Source organism: Gadus chalcogrammus, chromosome 6 (assembly GCF_026213295.1).
Source record: "Gadus chalcogrammus isolate NIFS_2021 chromosome 6, NIFS_Gcha_1.0, whole genome shotgun sequence".
Lineage (NCBI taxonomy): Eukaryota > Metazoa > Chordata > Actinopteri > Gadiformes > Gadidae > Gadus > Gadus chalcogrammus.
The window spans coordinates 17,112,830-17,134,568 of NC_079417.1; the positions used below are offsets into that span (position 1 = coordinate 17,112,830).

Sequence of the window (21,739 nt, forward strand, 5' to 3'; positions counted from 1 at the left end):
CACATCAAACCTCTTCAGGGCTGTTCTGCTGCTCTCTATAGCGAGGGGAACGTGAGCGCTGACCCTCAGCTCCCTGTAGCTACGTCTAACCCTTCTAGTCTGTGGGCAGGAGAAACCAGAACCAAGGCCAGACCAGGCCGGACCGGACCACACAGCATGATTGATGCACGTCAACCTCAAGCTACGTTCTGGTCCAGCCGCTTCAGAGTCAAATTGAAGAGAAGAAAGAAGATATGGACTCACTTGACCTTCAGGTGAACACAGATTTTAGAAGACGTAGTAGTAGTGGAACTAGTAGAAGTAGTATTTGGAGGTTGAATAAATATTAAGGGGCAGTAACGTTCATTAGACGGATCCCAAGCACATTTACACATTCGATAAATGTCGAAATTGTATGTTTGTCATTATTCGATTTTTCCAATTAGAATCGAATTTGAAAAGTTTGAGGTTTGAACTAAACCTGCCAGCAGTCTGCAGCTGGACATTCCTGGGACGCCCCGTCTTTATTTTAAGCAGAAGAAGAAGAAACCAGCTCGTAACTATTTGAACTTTTTGTGTGGAACCGGGAAAAGGGGGAAACAAAAAGATGCATGATGAGGTGTTTGTGGTGCGTTGCCCTGGCAAAAGAACACGTAATTAGACAAACATTCACACAAAAGGACTTTACCCAAAATGTTTTTCACCATACTTGGTCATAAAAATGTGTTTAAAACAGGATAAAAGTACTACAGATACTCCTGGGAGCGATTCATTTTGTTACTCAGTCCTGAAATAAACCCAGGAGTAGAACAACAATGGAGGGCCTTCTGCAGCGGTCTGACTAGTGACGCAGGAGCAGCTCCATCAGCGGGCCCCCAGTCTGCTGCTGAGGTAAGAGTGAACCCCCAGAGCCCATCGACAGGCCCCCGTTCCCCTGCTGAGGTAACTGTGACCCCCAGAGCTCACCAACAGGCCCCCGTTCCCCTGCTGAGGTAACTGTGACCCCTAGAGCTCACCAACAGGCCCCCGTTCCCCTGCTGAGGTAACTGTGACCCCCAGAGCTCATCAACAGGCCCCCGTTCTCCTGCTGAGGTAACTGTGACCCCTAGAGCTCATCAACAGGCCCCCGTTCCCCTGCTGAGGTAACTGTGACCCCTAGAGCTCACCAACAGGCCCCCGTTCCCCTGCTGAGGTAACTGTGACCCCTAGAGCTCATCAACAGGCCCCCGTTCCCCTGCTGAGGTAAGAGTGAACCCCCTAGAGCTCTCGGTGATCCTCAACAGGGTCAGACCTGTTTACCCGGGCCTGAACAAATAGCGCCTTAAGAGTCCTGCGGCTGCAGGTTAAAACACTTCATTAAAGATTCAGAGGAGCTAGCTCTAACGTGAATGAACCATTAGAACCAACGAGCTGACAGGAGCCCTGGCCGCCAGGGAGGAGAACGGCTCCTTTTACAGCTCCTTCAGCGCCGCTGTTTTAACAAGCCGCCAGAGGAAATGAGCGGAGAGCAGCGGGTTGTTGTGGCACTACACTGCTGCTGCGTGTCTGACTCATTCGCTTTTTGTAGGACGTGACGTGTGACCAGCGCACACACACCCCCCCTTGTTTCTGACACACAATGACGGGGAAAGTGTGACCGGTGGCATGGAGGTGGAGAGCAGGAGGTTCAGTGCTGAGCCTGGGGGACATGGGGTTCAGTATCTGAAGGGCCGAGTGAAACCCTACCGGCCTTGTGCAGCTCGCTGCCTTGCTGCGTCTGCTGCCCGCGTGAATCCCGGATCTGTGATTTGATTGGCTCTCGCTCGCTGAGGGTCTCGCGTTCCGTCTCCTGTTAGAATGAAAACAACAAACAAGCAGAACACATTAGAACCAAGTCGAGTATGGACTACCCAGCATGCAACCCAATTCTATGACTCAGTTCATGACCTGACGTAGCAAACATGTGCACTGATGGATACTGTTGAATTTCCCCTGAGAGCGGAGAAGGCGGAAGACAACACTGCTGTGTTTGAGGTCAAGGGTCAAAGGATCAGGGGTCAAAGGGTTCCTCTCAAAAGGTCAGGGTGTATGTGGTTGAGATAATATCGTTTCACGAGACGCCCACAAGAAAAAAGTCCATTGTATTGTCTAGCATACGGCCAATAGAGTTGTGAGTTGAACTTTATTACACCATAATGTGTTCTGATATTTTCCAAGATTATCCATCAATCGCACCAATGGAGGTAGCGTTCAGCTCTGGCAACATTATCAACTCCCCAAGGCCAACAGTACCCCCCCCCCCCAAAGCTGGCCCCACATCAGCTCCTCCACGTTTCCATCACAGAATGAGGAGGGTTTCTTTCTTTGCTACGACTGCCTAACCAGAGGATGGACGATGTGCATATTGCATCTTCCAGTAAATGTCTTTCAATCCTCTGTGTTAGAGGCCCGGTAGACCCCCTGCCTAGGACCAGGATCTGGGCTCTGTCTGAGACCCAGTAGACCCCTGCCTAGGACCAGGGTCTGGGCTCTGTCTGAGACCCAGTAGACCCCCTGCCTAGGACCAGGGTCTGGGCTCTGTCTGAGACCCGGTAGGCCGTAGACCTGCTCAGCACCAGGGATCGGCTCCATCTGCTCCAGCGGAGCCTCAGCTCACAGCAGGACAGGAGGGGCAGACCGGCTCTGGCCTGTGGGGAGGAGGCGACGGGCGGGGGTCTGGGTGAGAGGGGGGCAGGAGGCGGAGGAGAGACCACCGTTGGCCCTCTATGCCTGACCTTGAGCAGGGCTGTACGAGCCAATCAGCTGCACAAACACGGGGACTACTCCCTGCTCACACACACATGGCCGTCGCTCCAACCTCCAGAGCTTCAGCGCAGGGCTTGGAGCTCGCTGAAGGTTTGTTTTCCACGCGTGACAAAGGCTCAGTGTTCAGGGCTTCTGACAGAGAGGACTGCTCCTTAACCAGCTGTTTCTAAAGTAGGCCTGCACTGTAGGGGGCAGCTTAAGCCAGAAGAGTCTAATGTAAGAATAGTCCAACCATACTGTGGGCAAGGCCCTGGTGTAATCCTGGAAAAATATACACAACTTTTTATACCCCAAAGCAAACATTTTAACTGTACTCGTGCCAAATGTATAGCCTGCGACTTCAAGAGGCTTCTGAAGGTAAAGTCAACACACACACACACACACACACACACACACACACACACACACACACACACACACACACACACACACACACACACACACACACACACACACACACACACACACACACACACACACACACACACACACACACACACACACACACACACACACACACACACCTTGGCCTCTGAAGGTCCTTTTAATCGCTCCAGGCTGATATGGGCTGCCTGTTGGAGTGTAACTAATGGGAGGACAAACAACCCTCTCAGGTCATGGGTATGAGATCAGTCTGAGAGGTGGCTCACCTTTAGATCTCTAGAGCGGCTGCCCTGAGATCAAAGTCTGAGGGCGCACTCACACTAGGCCATCCGTACTGTGCCCAACCGTTTGACACCTGTACCGTACTCAAGTACGATTGCCTCATGATACTCATGAGTCCTCCCACTCTTCACTGATCAAAACTCAACGGCACAACATGAAGGCCTCCTCTGTCTGCTCCCTGCCTCACGTGGAAACGCTCTGCGTGAAAACGGGTCACATTTCGGGAGCTCCAATAAAATTGTAGCCCTCTTTAATGTCTTTTGGAAAAAGGTCAGCAGCATTTTACATTTGATGCGTGTGGAAATCCAATCGGAGATGAACCACTGCTGTGGACTGGATACCAGATACTCAGACCACATGTCTGGCCCGGCCTTTCCACTCACTCATATGGAAACATCCAGAACGTCACCACCACAGTCAATGGCAGGGTTTGATGTTTCAAGGGCCCTGGCCTGGGGAACTGTTGGGTAGGAGTGATTTATCTCTAGGGCAAATCTTTTATTGTTTATTTAAATAATTGCCATGCAAATGTTTGTTGCAATCGCGTTCGTTTCTTTTACATACGCAAAACAAATGAGCTGAGACAAAAAGTCTCTCTCTGCATTTCGTCCTGAAAGGCTTCAATGTCAGGAAGTGAGTGTAGGAGCGGCGATAAGGACACAATGTGAGCGGGAGGAAGAAAAACAGCTGCAGACCGCTGTAACCCGTTAAAACCCAGATAACACATAACACTAGCCTTTACACCGAGGGAGCGAACCGCTGTCTACCAGCGGTGCTGCTGAGAGACAGAGAGGCTGACAGACAGGATGACAGACGGAGGTGGTCTTCACAGCTCCCGGTTAAACCACACGGAGCGTCCTGCCGCCAGAAATCGAGGGAGACGAGGGGAGGAGTGGAGGGAGACGAGGGGAGCAGGGGAGGGGGGAGGTAAAAGCTTCTACACCGTCATTAGTGGTTCTCCTTCTGGTCCTCAGCCCTGACAGCAGACCTGGGCTGGTGGGAGGACGACACCACAACCCCCCCCCCACACCAAATGCCCAGATCTGTGTCTCTGTCTCTGGCGTTGGTTCTTCAAAAACTCGTCAACAGGCGGAGGGGAGCTGGTCTCTCCGGTCTCTCTGACCACAGCAGGCGTGGGCCGCTGGACGGGTCTGCAACCAGCATCCCGCCACGAGAACAACAACAACGCACAACAATGGGCCGAGCTGCGGAGGTTGAGGCGGGACGCCGGTATGTGAGCGGTCGTATTCTGGGACGCCCCCCCGATGGCCGCCGCCCTGCGCCCACAGCGATGCTCTATTGACGCCGACAGACACTAGGACAGAAGCGTTCCAGACGAATGAATCATAACTTTGGTTTTTACGGACTGGATGAAATGCGTCAAGGCAGCAGCTCCCGACGCGACCCAGACCCAGACGATCCGACTCCTCTCCTCTCCGCAAGGCGAGAGCCTCGGTGATCAGGGGTTATTGTGTTACACTGCAGCACAAGAGGTGGCGTCTCCCAGCCTGTCACACTGGGACCCGCTGATCACTGCAGCAGCTGCCGAGATTCACCGCAGTCAGGATTTACTGTCTGGCTGAGGAGGGGCTGGGTTTTCCAGCGGGGGCTCCTGGTGAGATGGTGTGCTGGTCTGAGCTCCACGTGAGCAGACCCGCTGGTCTACTTTCCATGACTGCATCAAGGAGATGCTGGGCTGGGGTGCTGGAGGGCTCCCACCGGGGGGATACAGTAGCATGGACTTCTCTGTGTAGTATACTCAGTTACACGCGCTCCGCCCCCACACACATACACCGACAAGACACACGCACACACACACACACATTGATGCACACACTATCTCTCTCACACACACACACACACTGACACTCAGACACAATCTCTCTCACAGGGACACAACCCCCCCCCCCCACACACACAGACACACACACACACAGTCCAGAGAGAAAGAAAATACCACCAAAGCCACACACACACACACACACACACCAACACACACAGGAATGCCTTCAGGCACAAATCCTACTGATGCTCTCCATAAATTGCCAACCTCAGCTTACTTTCTACTGCCACTGTTTTCCCCAAAACATCCCACTTTAGCGGTCACATTTTCACAATATCTTGCTTACTTTTCTCCCACTCTCCAAACCCTCCAGAGTAAAGGAAAGCAGTCTGCCTCCTACACACCTCAGCACCAACAGTCAACTCACCGTGGTAAATTACCCCAAACCCATTCTTCACTCTACAGTTTGTTCACTATGTCCTCATGGCCGCTGCAGTCACCCCCGGCAACCAGGAACCATCTCCCTCTGACCTTCTGCTGAGTCTTCTACTATAAAACCATTTGAAAAAGAATCTCCATAGCAACCGAAATCTCATCCCATCCCCTCCCTAGATCACAGTCGCAATACCAGAGAGACGGCTAAACACTTCCTCAGAACCAAAACAAAACAGATCCCAGGCATGAAGAACTAAAACAAAAAGGTATCCTCAGTATCTGACCTCCCAGGACAGGCACTGATCTGGGGCTGTTAATGTTATTACGAGATATCCCAGAGCAGGCACTGGTCTGGGGCTGATGGGATAACAAGACATCCCAGAGCAGGCACTGGTCTGGGGCTGATGGGATTGCAAGACATCCCAGAGCAGGCACTGGTCTGCGGGTGATAGTAATACCAGTCCCATTAAAGAATCCTGGGAGGAAAAGATTTAAAACAGAGAAATAAAGAAAAATCAGAAAAAATATATGATTTACCTCCAATCCCAGGCTGGTCCCCTGAATCCTTCTCCCTCGTTTCCTCCTTCTCTTACTACTCTCCCTCTGTCACTCCTCTCTCTCCCTCAGTCACTCCTCTCTCTCTCTACACTAGATGCGTTCAAGAGTGAGAAAGTCTTCAGCTCTGCCCCTGAACTCCCGGAGCCACATCACACACTCAAACACACACATACTCAAATACACACACAAGGATAACACCGGCCCCTCCCTTCACTTCCCCTCCCTCCCCTTCTGTCTCCAGAGCAACCCCCCCCCCCCCCACGACACACACACACACACACACACACACACACACACACACACACACACACACACACACACACACACACACACACACACACACACACACACACACACACACACACACACACACACACACACACTTAAAGGCTCGCTCGTGTGGTTGACACATTAACTTTTCACACATTCTTCCCTTGTTCAAAAGTTGACCTTTTTCAGTTATGGGAGAAAGCTTCCAATATAGTGACGGCATCGTATTGCAAGGCAAACAATAACTTTCTTAAAGACGTTGTTGATCTCTGCTTTTATCTTTGAGGGTTACTCAGAATAAACGACCAATCACTCATTGTAAATGATCCATTCTATATATTTTTTTCAGACGTTAACTCTGGTGTTGAGACTCAATCTTCAGCTCAGATTAAAACTACTCAGAATCGGGACAATAAAGCTGGGACTACTTATTCTTTACCTGATCAAAGGGATAGAAACACGCAAAACCACACACACAGGCAAGCACACACAGGATGTAGACACATCTGGTGTAAAGGCAAGTCTGTGTTTGTTTGTCTTTGAGTGTTTATGTATAGGCATGTGTGAGAGTTGGTCTTTATCTGTGTTCAAGTGTGTGTGTGTGTGTGTGTGTGTGTGTGTGTGTGTGTGTGTGTGTGTGTGTGTGTGTGTGTGTGTGTGTGTGTGTGTGTGTGTGTGTGTGTGTGTGTGTGTGTGTGTGTGTGTGTGTGTGTGTGTGTGTGTGTGTGTGTGTGTGTGTGATTTGCCTGCACCAGACCCTTGTCTAGCGCCCCCGTGTGGGTGAGCGGAGCACAGCGCAGATGAGAAGGACTGGAGTTGAGCAGCCACGTCCAGAACGTAGCCCACCCTGCTGGCCTGGATGAAGCGCCCACTGCTAGCCCGGGGGCCAGCTGACAGACGGCCTAGCCTACCTGTCTGTCTGTCTGTCGGCCTACCTAAGCTGTCTGTTTACCTGCCGTATCCATCCCTCCTCTAGTCTGTCTGCTGGCTCTAATCACCAGTCTGTCTTACCTATCTCCCTGTCTGTCTGATTGACGGCGTGTCTATCTCTCTTCCTGCTTGTCTCCCCATGCCTTTCTATCTATCTACTGTATCTATCTCCTTGTCTTTGTCTGTCTGCCAGACCGTCTGTCTGCACCCCCCCACCCCCCAACTCCCAGCCGAGCCGTCTGAGAGGAAGTGAGGGCGCCCCTCCGCTCGCTGCAGTGTCTTCGGTACACGGACGTGAAGGGAACAACAATGGAGGCTTATCGCTCTGACCGGCGGACACCAACAGACAATAGGAGCTGGACGCACTTCAAAAGCCCCGTGACTCACTTCCTCTCTTCATATCAGAGCGGAAATACATCAGAGAAGTCCAACAGCTTAGACAGCTTGTTCCTTCTGAATAGTCATCCTGTTCTTCTCCGTAGAGATCATCATAAGAAATGATCTTATCAAGGTATTCATCACCGTTGTGACATCAGATGTCTTAAGGTGTGACCAGAGGGCCTTGTTTCAAGCCGGTCTTTGTCAATATCTGATATCCCCCTTGAGAGAATAGCTCCCAAACAGACCCTCCACCACCTCCACTAGGGGGCAAATTGACCAGCCACTACTCTGTGAAGTTAAAAACTGTGATTGGTATCGGTAAAAACTGGTTATATTCAGCCTCTCCAAGCAACTAGTGATTCACTTCCTTCTAGTTGCATAATACAATCTATCAAACGTTGACCTGAATTCATTTTCGTTCAAATCTTTGACACCCAACACACACAACACATATTTAAGATGCCTTCAGTGGTGTGAAATGAAAACAGGGTGGTTTCCCTAAAATAGAGTGCAAACTAAAACAAACAGCAGATCACAGCAGATGTACAACAGTGTGGACAATTAGAGGATCACAATTCATTGACGAAGAAACGGCACCCTTACTGTATCCCCAATCCCATGGGAATATACTGGTATGATATGGTAATATACTGGTATGATATGGTAATATACTGGTATGATATGCATTCCTCTGAAACCTTCATGGTCAGCCGTGGAAACCCTAAACCTGACCCCCCTGTTGCCGGTCTTCCCCGAGTCCCGGTTCACAGCGTCGCTCCGGGGGCGTGTCCCTATCGGCCACGCCCTCGGAGACCAGAACCTGGACGTCTGGAACCCGTTCCTCAAACCCGGATGAACCATGTACTCACCACAACTCCCAGGGTGCACTGGGGCTCCAGGTTCCCGGCTTCTAAGATGTGAACGCCGGCTCTACCCCTTTCAGACCCTGTAACACACACACACACACACACACACACACACACACACACACACACACACACACACACACACACACACACACACACACACACACACACACACACACACACACACACACACACACACACACACACGTGATTCATGAGTCTAGAAACCGCTTAAATCTCAGGATCATATGATTTAGTTATCTATTATTCAGACCCCTTAGAGCATAAAAGCCTCCACACACTCAAAGTGAATGAATGTACATCTAAAACATATGTGTGGGGTTTGACAGGGAAGGTGTGTGTGATATATTTCTTAAGAGACGATAACAACCTAAGAATTCACTATCAGACAAAGCATCATAGGTGTGTGTCAGTTACCAGATACGGCATTGCACGCTAGAAGCCACTGCCACTGTCACACACACACACACACACACACACACACACACAGTAGATGTCATCATAAGACATGATCTTATCATGGTTTTCATCACCGTTGAGGCGTCAGATGTCTGGTGTGACCAGAGGGCCATGCATCAAGCCTGTCTTTGTCACCATCTCATTCCCTCCTTGAGAGAAAATCTCGCCCGCAAGAGCACCTAAGAATGGTTCACCTCCGACACACACACACACGCACACACACACACACGCACACACACGCACTCCCCCTCGGCGGGATATAGCCCACTAGGTGTGTCCAGGGTGAATCACCTTGTTGCTCTTCATCACGGAGGCGGCGAATCGCCGCTCTGATAATCTTCCTCTCCTCGTAGTCGCTGGCGCTGCGGAGCTGAGGAACCAGATAATACCAGATCAGGGCCAGATGATGAGATTGGTCCACATACAACCAATGATGTCATCTTTCCAAATACAACCAATGATGTCATCAGTCCACAGAGATCCAATGATGTCATCGGTCCACATAGAACCAATGATGTGATCGGCATAAAGAGCCAATGATGTTTTGTGCGGTGCGGTGGGGAGAACTCACCAGCTTGGTGAGCTCCTCCAGGTCTTCAATGCCCTGCAGTCTCCCTGACAGTTTGACCAGAGAGCCGACAGCGTCTGGCCTGCAAGACAGACGGATCTTAGCGTTGTGTTATTGGACATAAAAGACGCACAAACATTTACTGCGTTCCTGAGAGTCTGGTTGTTGAAAAATGAACCAAAACAAACCCATAAAACTCTGAATGCTACATCGAGCGGATCATAACTTCTGTGCAGAGCGACAGATCATCTGAAGGAAAAGCTTGAGCTTCATTACGGAGCTCCTTCTTATAACGGAGCGCTAGACAAAAGCAGTAGAGCAGACACATTTATTAGGCCCAAGGAAAATCCATCAGCATTTCACGGGTGAGGAGCGTGATTACCAAATGGAGGCTGGAAAAAGTGACGCTATGACAGACACATGAGGAGGCTTCCAGCCTAAGAAATGGATTCTACATCACAGCCCGCCATCTCAACCCTTTGTCAGGCGGGTTTCTGTCATGTCCCCTGGTATCGGTGACTCTTTCCTGGCTTTACTGCCACTAAAGGATAATGTGTCTTTCAACAAACCTCGACCGCATGTTCATTTAGTTTGGAAAGCGTACAAAAGGGACAAACGGAACGACCGAAACCTCCAAACACTTCAACAACCAGAGCGATGAGTCTGCCTTAAGCAAAAAAAAAACACTAGCCCTCTCAGGACCCTCTTAGACCCCAAACCCCCACCACCCCCCTGGGGAGGGGTGGGGTAGGGGCATGCGGGGCCTTGATGCAGTGCCAATCATTAATTAAGGCCCCAGAAGACTGCGGTTCACATTTGTGGCTGTTCACAGCTTTAAACTATTCTGAGAGGAACACAGAGGAACCCCCTTCACCAACCAATGGCCTCAGGACTTGAAGGAGGAGCCTGCATTACATTGAGGTTGTGGTCTTTCCATCTGTGAAGGCTTGTTGGCCCTCATTTAGAATGCACTAAATCAACCATGATGGCTAGATTATATTCTGTGAATTTATGTTATTATTGATGTGCAGGGGGGGGGGGGGGCTTGGACGCTACTGGTGGTGTGTTAGAGAGTGTTTGAACATGTGATACAGAGGATAGAGGCTAGAGAGATGGTGTAGGATACAGAGTATAGATAGAGAGATGGTGTAGGAGACAGAGTATAGATTGAGAGATGGTGTAGGAGACGGAGGGTAGATGAATAGAGAGATGTTGTAGTAGAAAGAGGGTATATAGAGAGATTAGGGTGATACTATCTTCATCCTGATGGAAATTATATTTTTTCTGGTAGCATCCTGATTCCCATGACTGAGAAGAAACCGCACTTGAATAAAGGCTATGAGATGATAGTTCAACACTTCTCTGCTGCTGATGTATAAGGGCTTAGTGTATGGGCTGAGTGTAAGGGTTGAATGTAAGGGTTGAATGTAAGGTGTGAGTGTAAAGTATAAGTGTAAGGACTGAGTGTAATTAGTGAATGCAAAGCCTGAGTGCAAGGACTGAGTGTAAGGGCTGAGCGTAAGGGCTGAGCGTAAGAACTGAGCGTAAGGACTGAGTGTGAGGATTGAGTATAAGGGCTGAGTTTAAGGGCTGAGTGTAAGGACTGACTGGGTGTAAGGGTTGACTGTAGGGGCTGAGTGTAAGGGCTGAGTGTAAGGGCTGAGTGTAAGGACTGACTGAGTGTAAGGACTGACTGAGTGTAAGGACTGACTGAGTGTAAGGACTGACTGAGTGTAAGGACTGAGTGAGTGTAAGGACTGAGTGTAAGGGCTGAGTGTAAGGGCTGAGTGTAAGGGCTGAGTGTAAGGGCTGACTGAGTGTAAGGACTGACTGAGTGTAAGGACTGAGTGCAAGGGCTGAGTGCAAGGGCTGAGTGCAGGGGCTGAGTGCAGGGGCTGAGTGTAGGGGCTGAGTGTAGGGGCTGAGTGTAGGGGCTGAGTGTAGGGGCTGAGTGTAGGGGCTGAGTGTAGGGGCTGAGTGTAGGGGCTGAGTGTTAGGACTAAGTTTGAGGGCTGAGTGTAAGAGAAGAGTTTAAGGGATGAGTTTAAGGAATACGTTTGAGGGATGAGTTTAAGGGCCGAGTGTAAGTGCTAAGTTTGAGGGCTGAGTTTAAGGGGAGATTTTAAGGAATGAGTTTAAAGGCTGAGTGGCTGTAGTGGCTAGAAAGCGCTCTAGAGAAAAGCAGCCCGTGTAACATCTGGTGTGTGGCATTTTGACTCAGAGACGCAAGACATTAACGTGGGGGTTGTAATTATACATTATTATTTCGATAAACATTAAATAGAAAGGAAAATACGGGTTATGGTTGCCGTCACCAGTCAATTTCCTTGGACTGGAATTTGCAGACATGAATTTTCCAGCTTTTCCCAGAGATAATTGAAGGATCCACCATGCGGGTCGGTGTTTGTTGTCGTAAAGTATCGGTTCACCTGGAACCCGTTCATCAGCCCATTAGGAAGACACTCAGCAGCGTGTGCCCGGTGTCCTGTTCTCAGGATGGCTCACTGATGATCCTCCCAAGAGCTGAACGATTTGCTCACATTGGGAACCTAATGTTCCTTCCAGACCGTGAGGGAGTGTGTCTGTGTCTGTGTCTGTATGTGTGTGTGTGTGTGTGTGTGTGTGTGTGTGTGTGTGTGTGTGTGTGTGTGTGTGTGTGTGTGTGTGTGTCTGTGTGTGTGTGTGTGTGTGTGTGTGTGTGTGTGTGTGTGTGTGTGTGTGTGTGTGTGTGTGAGACTGTGAAGTATAGGAGACAGTAGGAGTGTGAGAGACTGGAGGAGACCTTTTACACTGCCAAGCAGGTACGGTCGCTGCTTGACAGATGTTACAATTTCACTGTCTTGCCTGTGTAAAACCGAAGGGGTATATTCCCCATTCGACAAGGAGCCGGCTCTCTTGGTTTGTTGGAGCAGGCTGGTCGAAGCACGGAGAACTGTTTAGAATAATTTGCATTCTCCAAATGTTGGTTTTTTTCAAGCCACTCGCATGCAAGAAGAGTAGACTACAACAACATATTCTATATTTTGCCGACCACATTTTTTTTTGTCCGGACGAAAGCCTTGTAAGGAAAGTTCCTCTGCTACTTTCGTAGATCTAATCATCTTCCCCCCGTCTTCGTCAGATGTGACTGCATCACCTTCTCTCCCATGATGGTCAGCATCTGGCGGAATTCCCCGCCTCTCTCTTTAGAACTACTTATGTGGATGTCTCTGCGTTGTCTCTGTTGAAAAGACAACAAAGCAACACCACTACCCTAGTCCCGCCCTTGGAACCGCAGAGCCGTCTTAATGCATTTACATCAAAATGAAACCGCCAATGTGTGTAGGGTCCGGGGGGGGGACAGTGAGTAACTCATTTTGTGTGACTGTCGCAGTGTGTGAGGCTAGCAGTGTGTGAGACAGTAGGAGCGTGTTAAACAGCATCAGTGTGGGAGAGGTCTCACCCCTCCTGGTTCTCCTTGTCCTCATGCTGCAGGAGGCGCGGGGGTCGTGACCTCTTCCTGGCCAGCTCCGCCTCCATGTCCTGGATCTCCCTCCTCCTCAGCTCCCGCAGCGCCGAGCGGATCAGACGCCGCTCGTCCAGGTCCAGGGTCTGGTCCAGCTACACACACACACACACGTCACACACACACACACACTTATATGAGTCCACAGCTATTAGCTAATGGTCAGCTGGGGGGTCTCATGTGATCTGACTGCCTCCAGTGGAGTCAGTAGGGAAGCAATGTTTTAAAACCTGCTTGACTTTATCGCGTCGTGAAGTTCGGGGGCTCAGACTGAGATCGGCGATCACGCTGGCAACAGCCAATGAGATTTGAGATCAGAAGTAGTAGTCCAATGGGATGTGAGGTCCAGAGGAAAAATAGATTTGAACTGGGAGGGCAATCACCGTTTACTACCATGACAACAACAACAACTTATCTCCAATAAAAAAAAATGATGATGACCCTGTTGTCGCTGACTATTTCCTGTCTACGAGTTGCTGTGTTCCCGTGAGATTTGGTGAGATTTCAGAGTAGGAGCGGATAATGGAACAGTGTCGACCCCTGTATGTTCCCAGTGATCCTGGGAACCAGACGGATCTCTTCAGGGCTGTGTCTCCCGCTCCGTTGCTGGGATTGGTTGTAGGCCTGAACAAGTGCATCCATGGGCATTCTGGTCTGCACCCACTGGGGATGCCTCTGGAAATCCAAAACCAACAGAGAGGTTCCAGACTACCTGAGGTTTGCAGTTCGTCTGGAGATGCCAGGCTAGTTCCCAGGGGCCTCGTGTCGATCACCAGCAAGACGTATCGTGAGGACTAGTGATGAACTGGCGAAGTCAGCCCCCCCCACCCCCCCCCCCCGCCGACCCCTCCTCCCACCCAATCATATAGAATCAACACCCCGCACGACCTTTGAACTGGCAGTTTACAACCTGCGTAGTAACGTTTGATGACCGTCGCTGTGCCGCTGGTTTGAACGGTGCCCCAGAATCAACACCATCATCATTATTAATATTGAACTACTTATCCCTGATCCAGGACCATTCTGCAGGTTGAACCTGGCTCCCCTTACAGCCAGAATGTTAAAGGACCATCTTATCTTCTGGAGAGTTCTCTGAGAAAACAACCATGCCCCGCCCCCTTCCGTCTAAATAAAGATTAAGTAATTACATTTCCCACACAGAAAGGATTTCTGTGCGTGTGAGTGTGTGTGTGTGTGTTTGTGTGACCATGGGGAAACCCAGGTCTCTGTGTGCCAAACCTCTCAGTGCACTCCCAGATGGTCAGTACACCACTTTCCACACACACACACACACACACACACACACACACACACACACACACACACACACACACACACACACACACACACACACACACACACACACACACACACACACACACACACACACACCTTGTAAATCTCATCAAATATCATTACTTTTAATCCTTGAATTTCCCCAAATTTTCCATGAGGCTTCGGAAGCCAAGCTTTAGGAGTGTTTAGGGAATGTGTCCCATTCCCTACACAGAGTCCTACGCAGAACACCTTAAATGGTGCTCATTCCTGGAAATGTTGGACCTAGTTTGGAATTCTGCTGACTGTAGTAGCGAGTCTGATACAATAATGTCGAGGAGGAAATGAGGCTCGGGTAAAGGGAAGGGAGCGGTGAGGCCGACCTAGAGGGCTGAATGACAGAGAGGTGAAAAAAGAATCAAAAGACTATGAAGGCTTGACCGAGCCTAAAAAGGGCAGATGGGAGTAGAGTGGGAATAACACAGGTCATTCCACACATTCCTCACAAAAAGGGAGACGGAGAGTGAGGCCAGTAGTGGAGCCTGAAGCAGACATATAGAAACCACTGACTCACTGCTTTTCCAGCACAGTGACCACACTGGCAGGACGCACAGACCAGCTAACCTAGTCCAAACCATAGAGACTAACTGGTGCTGACACCTGGACCAAACCATACAGGCTAACTGGTGCTGACACCTGGACCAAACCATACAGGCTAACTGGTGCTGACACCTGGACCAAACCATACAGGCTAACTGGTGCTGACACCTAGCCTAAACTATACGGGCTAACTGGGCACCTAGCCCAAACCATACAGCCTAACTGGTGCTCACACCTAGCCTAAACCATACAGGCCAACAGGCTCCAGCCGACTTTACTTCAGATTTTAACTAAAACAGAGAATGGAATTAATGACATTTGTGGCACTGAAATATGGATGGCATCTCTAGAAAAGTAAGTGATATGATTGGTACTCATTAAATAGTGGTTGTGAACTCAGAATAGAAGTAGATAGGACAGAGTTCCTTCAGCCATTATCTGAGAGTGATCAAGCAGTGTCAAGTACAAGTGATTTAGATTAGCTGATCTATCAATCATTTATCTATTAGTCATCCTGACTCAAGCCGCGGGGGGCCTGGCCTTCTGCCCAGGACAACAGACGCTGCTCTTCACATCTCACTGATCACGAGATCGTGATCTCACTGATCTCTTAGGCTGATCAGGCTAGATTAGGCTGATCTCATCCAATCAGAAAATACAATAGACAAAAGAGACAGTAGATTAATAGAAAAGGGTCTCATAAATAAATAGGTTAGTGTTGGAAACAGGTTACTGTAAGCCACATTACTGACCTCATGGACAGAATCCGAAATCGTTGAAAAGTATTTGAACCAATGCTGAGCAGCCCAATCAGATCTTAGGGAATGCCCTGACTCTCTTCTGATTGGCCGTGACGATACTTGTTAGGATACAAAATTGGGCAAAGGGGGCAGTGTGTCATTGACTTTCCTTTCAGTAACATAAGACTGGGACAACACACACACGCACACACACACACACACACACACACACACACACACACACACACACACACACACACACACACACACACACACACACACACACACACACACACACACACACACACACACACACACACACACTCGCGCGCACTAGGACCAATGAAAGCAAACAAAGCACACCTTGAACGCTGCCTGGTAAAGTTCTAACTGACAGCTGGGAGGGAAACACGCCCTGCAGACAAAGTCCACTTGCCCCCCTGCGCCCTCCTAGGATGAGGGAGGCCTATATTAGTGAGCCAACTATGTCACAAGAGACAGAAACATAATTCCTAGTTCAGTTACACAGTGCTTTGAAACGCCACCAAGACTACTCCCCACACGGGAGAGAGGAGGCTTCTGGGTAATCAACCGCCACAAATATACTATTTCAAACACTGTGCTAAAAAAACAACCGGATCTTCGACGGTAAAACCTGTTGACAGGATAGTTCTAGTAGTAAGAACATCACCACTGACTCCACCCCATCCGCCGAAACCCCAGACAGGTGTCTGACGACCCGACCACGGTGTCTGTCTGCACCGACCACGGTGTCTGTCTGCACCGACAGGTAGATCATGAGGTTGATGACGCATCGACGTCTGGATCCCGGAGCTACCAGGGCATGAGTCACAGGCCTCACTCAGTCCCGTCTAGTCGGCCTGGACTGAGTCTAGCCTTGGGGGGCAGGAGCAAGCCTGGGGCACCATGGGCACGAGAAGAGTTGAGGACAGGCCCTCGGCATTAGGATGAGGGGTTAGCTGACAGAGGACGAGGACAGAGAGACAGTGTCTGAGGAGACGAGGACAGAGACCTAGTGTCTGAGGAGACGAGGACAGAGACCTAGTGCCTGAGGAGACGAGGACAGAGACCTAGTGCCTGAGGAGACGAGGACACAAGGACAGAGACGTGGTGCCCGAGGAGACGAGGACAGACAGGTACACTGCCTGAGGAGACGAGGACAGAGAGGTACACTGCCTGAGGAGACGAGGACAGAGACCTAGTGTCTGAGGAGACGAGGACAGAGACCTAGTGCCTGAGGAGACGAGGACAGAGACCTAGTGTCGGAGGAGACGAGGACACAAGGACAGAGACGTGGTGCCCGAGGAGACGAGGACAGAGAGGTACACTGCCTGAGGAGACGAGGACAGAGACCTAGTGTCTGAGGAGACGAGGACAGAGACCTAGTGTCGGAGGAGACGAGGACACAAGGACAGAGACGAGGTGCCTGAGGAGACGAGGACAGAGAAGTACACTGCCTGAGGAGACGAGGACAGAGACGTAGTGCCTGAGGAGACGAGGAGTCTCGATGTTGTTGAGGCTCCTAAGTACAACTTGATCAAATGAAATTTGTCTGACAAGAGAAAGATAATCAATTGTAGATCCCACAAAAGAAAAGAACATGCTGCGTATGCAAACACACACACACACACCAGCTTGTTAAGGCATGTTGCTCCCTCTCTCTCTTACTTCCTGCTCAGTTACCGCTGAGGAGCCGTTCTTTCATGAACCCCAGGACCGCTCACAGACGTTAGGCTGAAGAGCTCAATCAATCAATGTCAATTACAGGGTGTTTACGGTTCTCCGAAACGCCCGTAACGACAAACATATGGGGGGGCTATTCTAGAACACTCAACGCTGAGATCCGTTGTTGCGTCATGCTGGAGCAAGTAGGAGAACAAAACTTACAAATGGGTTTAAAATGCTGACTTTGTCTCTGACCAGCATGTGTCAGGATAGTGAGTAGTTGTATACACTAGGCTTCATTGGTTGTGAGGGCGGATCAAACTCACTTCCTGTTACACATTCATCTTACCTCGTTATTGTGTAGGAATGTCTTCTCTGCTTATACATGTTTGATGGAAGCACTAACAGTAGACATTCTAGATGTGTGATAATCCCAATGAAAAAAATGTGTGCATGCGTGCACGTTTGTGCTCGTATGTGTGTGTGTGTTTGTGTGCGAGCGTGTGTGTCTATGTGTGCAAACACGTTTATGTGGTGCAAGCGTGTGTGTGTGTTTGTGTGTGTGTGCGTGTGTGTGCGCGCATGTGCGTGTGGGTGTGTGCATTGGAGGGGTTGTGCCGTAATCATTTCCAGAGCGGAGCGCTGAGGTCAGGGTGCAGCCGGCAGCACATGGGATCAGTGATTTAGACGGCCAGCGTGGGGCTCCACCGGCCCATGTGTCCTTATAAGGGCAGGGGACCCTCCTTAACCCAACCCTGACCCCCGCACACAGCAGCAGGGCAGCGGATTAGCAGCTCCTGCCCAGGAGGCCAGCCGGCTGCTGCTCAGACCCGTGAGCTCAGCAGCCCATGTCAACAACAGGCCTGAGGCCTCCGGCTCCACAGGCTGAGGGGCTCATTAGTGCCTCTCACTACATGTCAAAAGGAGGCGTACATTGGAAACAGATAAATAACATGTATGTTAGTTTGCCTTCCTCCCCAGGTACATACGTCCTCATAGCTGTCTGACAAAAGAAACAAACACCAGGGAGAACCGTCAGGCTATCTTTGGAGGAAAGTAAACAGCAGTTAATCATTCTCCCACATGACAGGAAAACAATGGCCGCGTCGGTCGGTCTACGCAAGCTAGCTCATAGCCTAGCCACACAAAGGCCTGGCTAGCGCTATGATACTACCCCTGGTTTCACTAGCCAAGCCTCCAGCACCAAAACCATACACAGCATAGACAACAATACAATGAATGTAGACACAAGGGTGACTAAAGTGTCACGTCTGCACTCTTTGGCTGCGATGGAAGACTAAGGACATGGGAGAAGATGTGAGGGAGTGTCAGAGGAAAGACCTGGAGAGGGAAGAAGTGTCTGGAATGAAGCGGTCCTCCCGGTCTGTTCCTCAGACAGGTGAGGGTGGCTGAGAACTGGCTGATATAATGATGCCTTTGATGAGGTAAGGTAAAGTCAGGTAAAGTATCAGAGGGCCTGATAGCTTGTGGGTGTGGACCCAGAGCCACTAAGATAGGGAAGGTACCGTGTCTCTAATGGCGCATTTCCACCGGAGGATGCGGGTCGGTTCACTGAACTGCCGTCCGTTCATTGGTCGACCGAATCGTCACTTCCGGGCGACATGGGGATAATAACAAACAAACACAACAAACCAATTTCCCGCAGGGTATTTGTGGACAACGGCGAAAGCTTGATTTATTGAAGAAAATGAAAAAGTTTGACGTCCGTCTTGGACGTCCTACATTGTTGCTCTTTGTTCTTTGTGTCTCGTTCTTCTTTTTCCTTGGATTTATTAGCAGGCTACACAGTGTCGGGCGGCTATAAGGTCACGACGATGCTAACGTAGCAGCGGCTACGTTAGCATCGTTGACCCTGCCCTACCTTAAGGATACTGTCGGCAGTGGGAACGCGAGCCGTAACTGAGCTGCGTCGAAGCTGGGTGTGAGATTATATAAAAACTTGTAGCTGGATCCATTTAACCGCCTTTTTATTTATTCCAGCAAATGAACGCATGGCAGGACTTTTACTGTGAAAAACCTTGGCTTCCTCCCAACTGAGCCGCCAGAGTGGTGCGTTGGCCCTTCTACCTCAGAGAGCAGGCACAAAGGAACCCATGGGGCCACCGGTTAGTGGGAGAGAGTGGAATGAGCTCACCCCATGGGGGGTACTGAGATGGGAGGACATTCCTAGAGTCAGTTAAGGCGTCGTCAGGGGGTGCTGTTTATCGTCTCCACCTACGTGCAGGGGGCAGTGGCAGGGGTCAGGGGGAAGCCCGAGCAGGGGGAGAGCTGTGACATGAGGAGGGGTCAGTCTGATGCTCGGACACTATGGGCTCTGTTGATTACACAGTAGAATCACACACACTGTCTGTCAGCCAGCCTTGGTTGTGAACACTAAATCAAGGAAGGACAGACCAACAAAACACTGAATAAATCATGCTAGTATACACAGACACTACAGATAAGATCAAATCATGCTATATACATTATACAGACACTAAAGTATAAGGATTGAATCATGCTGTATACAGAAATGTTATAAATTGATCAGGCTACTCTTAGATTTAAATACTATGGGTGGGAAAAGTAAATAAAATGAGGCCATATTCTGACCCAGTTATGTAGTATAACCCCACACACTCTCTCACACACACACACACACACACACACACACACACACACACACACACACACACACACACACACACACACACACACACACACACACACACACACACACACACACACACACACACACACACACACACACACACACACACACACACACTCCCTGGCACCCTCCCCAGTAGAAGAGCGTAGCTTGGATTACGTTCCTGGTGGTTAGCGCCTATTTCTACTTTTCTTTTTGTTTGTTTGTTTCCCCGTCCCTGCTCGCTAATCATAGCCAGCAAAATATCGGTTAACTGTTTACAATCAACAAGGTTTAACCTTGAAGAGATCAACAGGGCAGAGATAAAGACATGATTTAAAATTCAGATTATCTACGGTAAAAAAATGAATACTTTTGAAATAGATTAAATCCACATGGCTTTGATTTCAGACCACAGGCCCCTACTTTGATGCCATTTTTTGCTGGTTACCAGTTAAGATAGCTTCCCTTTTTCTTCCGTCATATCATTTTACTTCCATTTAAAGTGAATCCACTGCTTAAGTCTGGTCACCTTTGATGGTTACTTAGTTGTATATTCCTCTTTCCAAAGCTTGCTGGTCACCCCGACTTAGCAAACTCAGCCATATTCAAGTAATACAATTAGAAGAGGCACCCAGGTCACTTAATGGCTGATAGCCACAAACAAAGACTGGACTGTGCTAGCGCACCGTCCCGAACACCGTCCTTCACACAACGCCAGAGGATCGAGACCTGCTCCTAATGCGGGACATCACTGCCTTGTTATGGAGCGGCTCTGCGTGACCCCTCTCTTGGGTCATCCAGGGGAGACATGAGACCAGAGACCTTCCAGGGTAACGCTGTCTGTTGCACAACCGTCTTCTGGCTGTAGGACCGAGAGCCAGCTGTGCAAGCCTTTCTGTTCTAAAAGGAAGGGATTTATCAAGTCTACCGAAACCACAGAACAGATGACTCCTCCCTGCAGGGGAACGCAGAACCAAAGCAGAACCCGGACCAATCCACCAACTCGTTGTTTAGAACTCATTAGTCAGCTTTAAACACAGCGTGCTGGAAAAGAAAAACATCAACATCCGCTGGACGGTTTGGAGCTCAGGAAACGCTTATTTCCTGGGGGACTGAGTCCGGGAGGAGCCGGGGCCCGGGCCCTTATCTCACCCCGGCCCTCTGACGGGGCCAACCGTTTTATCACACTTCCAAACAGAGTCTCACACGGACACGGTTACCACTTTTTGCTAATCTTTTCATTTTCCTGTAATGTAATTATTTTCTCTTGATAAGCGCTTGCCAAGTCAGTAGGAGAATGGAGTCTGGCTCCCGCGGCTCTGCCTGCGGTGTGCTGACACATCACCTCTGTTCACAGGCCCGCTGCATGTTGGTGCCAGCTCAGCCACACCTGATCAGCATTCCAGATGTTACACCAACAGCTAGCATCACGGCGCTAATTCCTAGTGTAAGTTAACGAAAGAAAGGTGCTTCTGTATTTAGGACACAGCTGATATGGCCGCTGAAGAGCGAACCAAACCGTTTTCAGTCCTGCAGCTCGGAGAATACCTCGAGGCTAAGGAGAGCCAGATAAATGTCAG

At 49.8% G+C, this 21,739-nt stretch overlaps 1 protein-coding gene across 6 annotated transcripts in view; it reads right to left on the reverse strand.

The window, feature by feature from the left end:
* The window catches only part of LOC130383885 (smoothelin-like), a 52,992-nt gene that overhangs the window by 26,705 nt on the left and 4,548 nt on the right, over nucleotides 1–21,739 (reverse strand). For all 6 annotated transcript variants that reach the window (XM_056591772.1, XM_056591771.1, XM_056591773.1 and 3 more), the window contains exons 2-6: nucleotides 13,143–13,300; nucleotides 9,704–9,782; nucleotides 9,424–9,502; nucleotides 8,656–8,732; nucleotides 1,705–1,807 (exon numbers count right to left, since the gene is read on the reverse strand). In XM_056591772.1, the coding sequence (XP_056447747.1) occupies nucleotides 1,705–1,807; nucleotides 8,656–8,732; nucleotides 9,424–9,502; nucleotides 9,704–9,782; nucleotides 13,143–13,300 (496 nt within the window). The remainder of the gene's footprint in view (nucleotides 1–1,704; nucleotides 1,808–8,655; nucleotides 8,733–9,423; nucleotides 9,503–9,703; nucleotides 9,783–13,142; nucleotides 13,301–21,739) is intronic.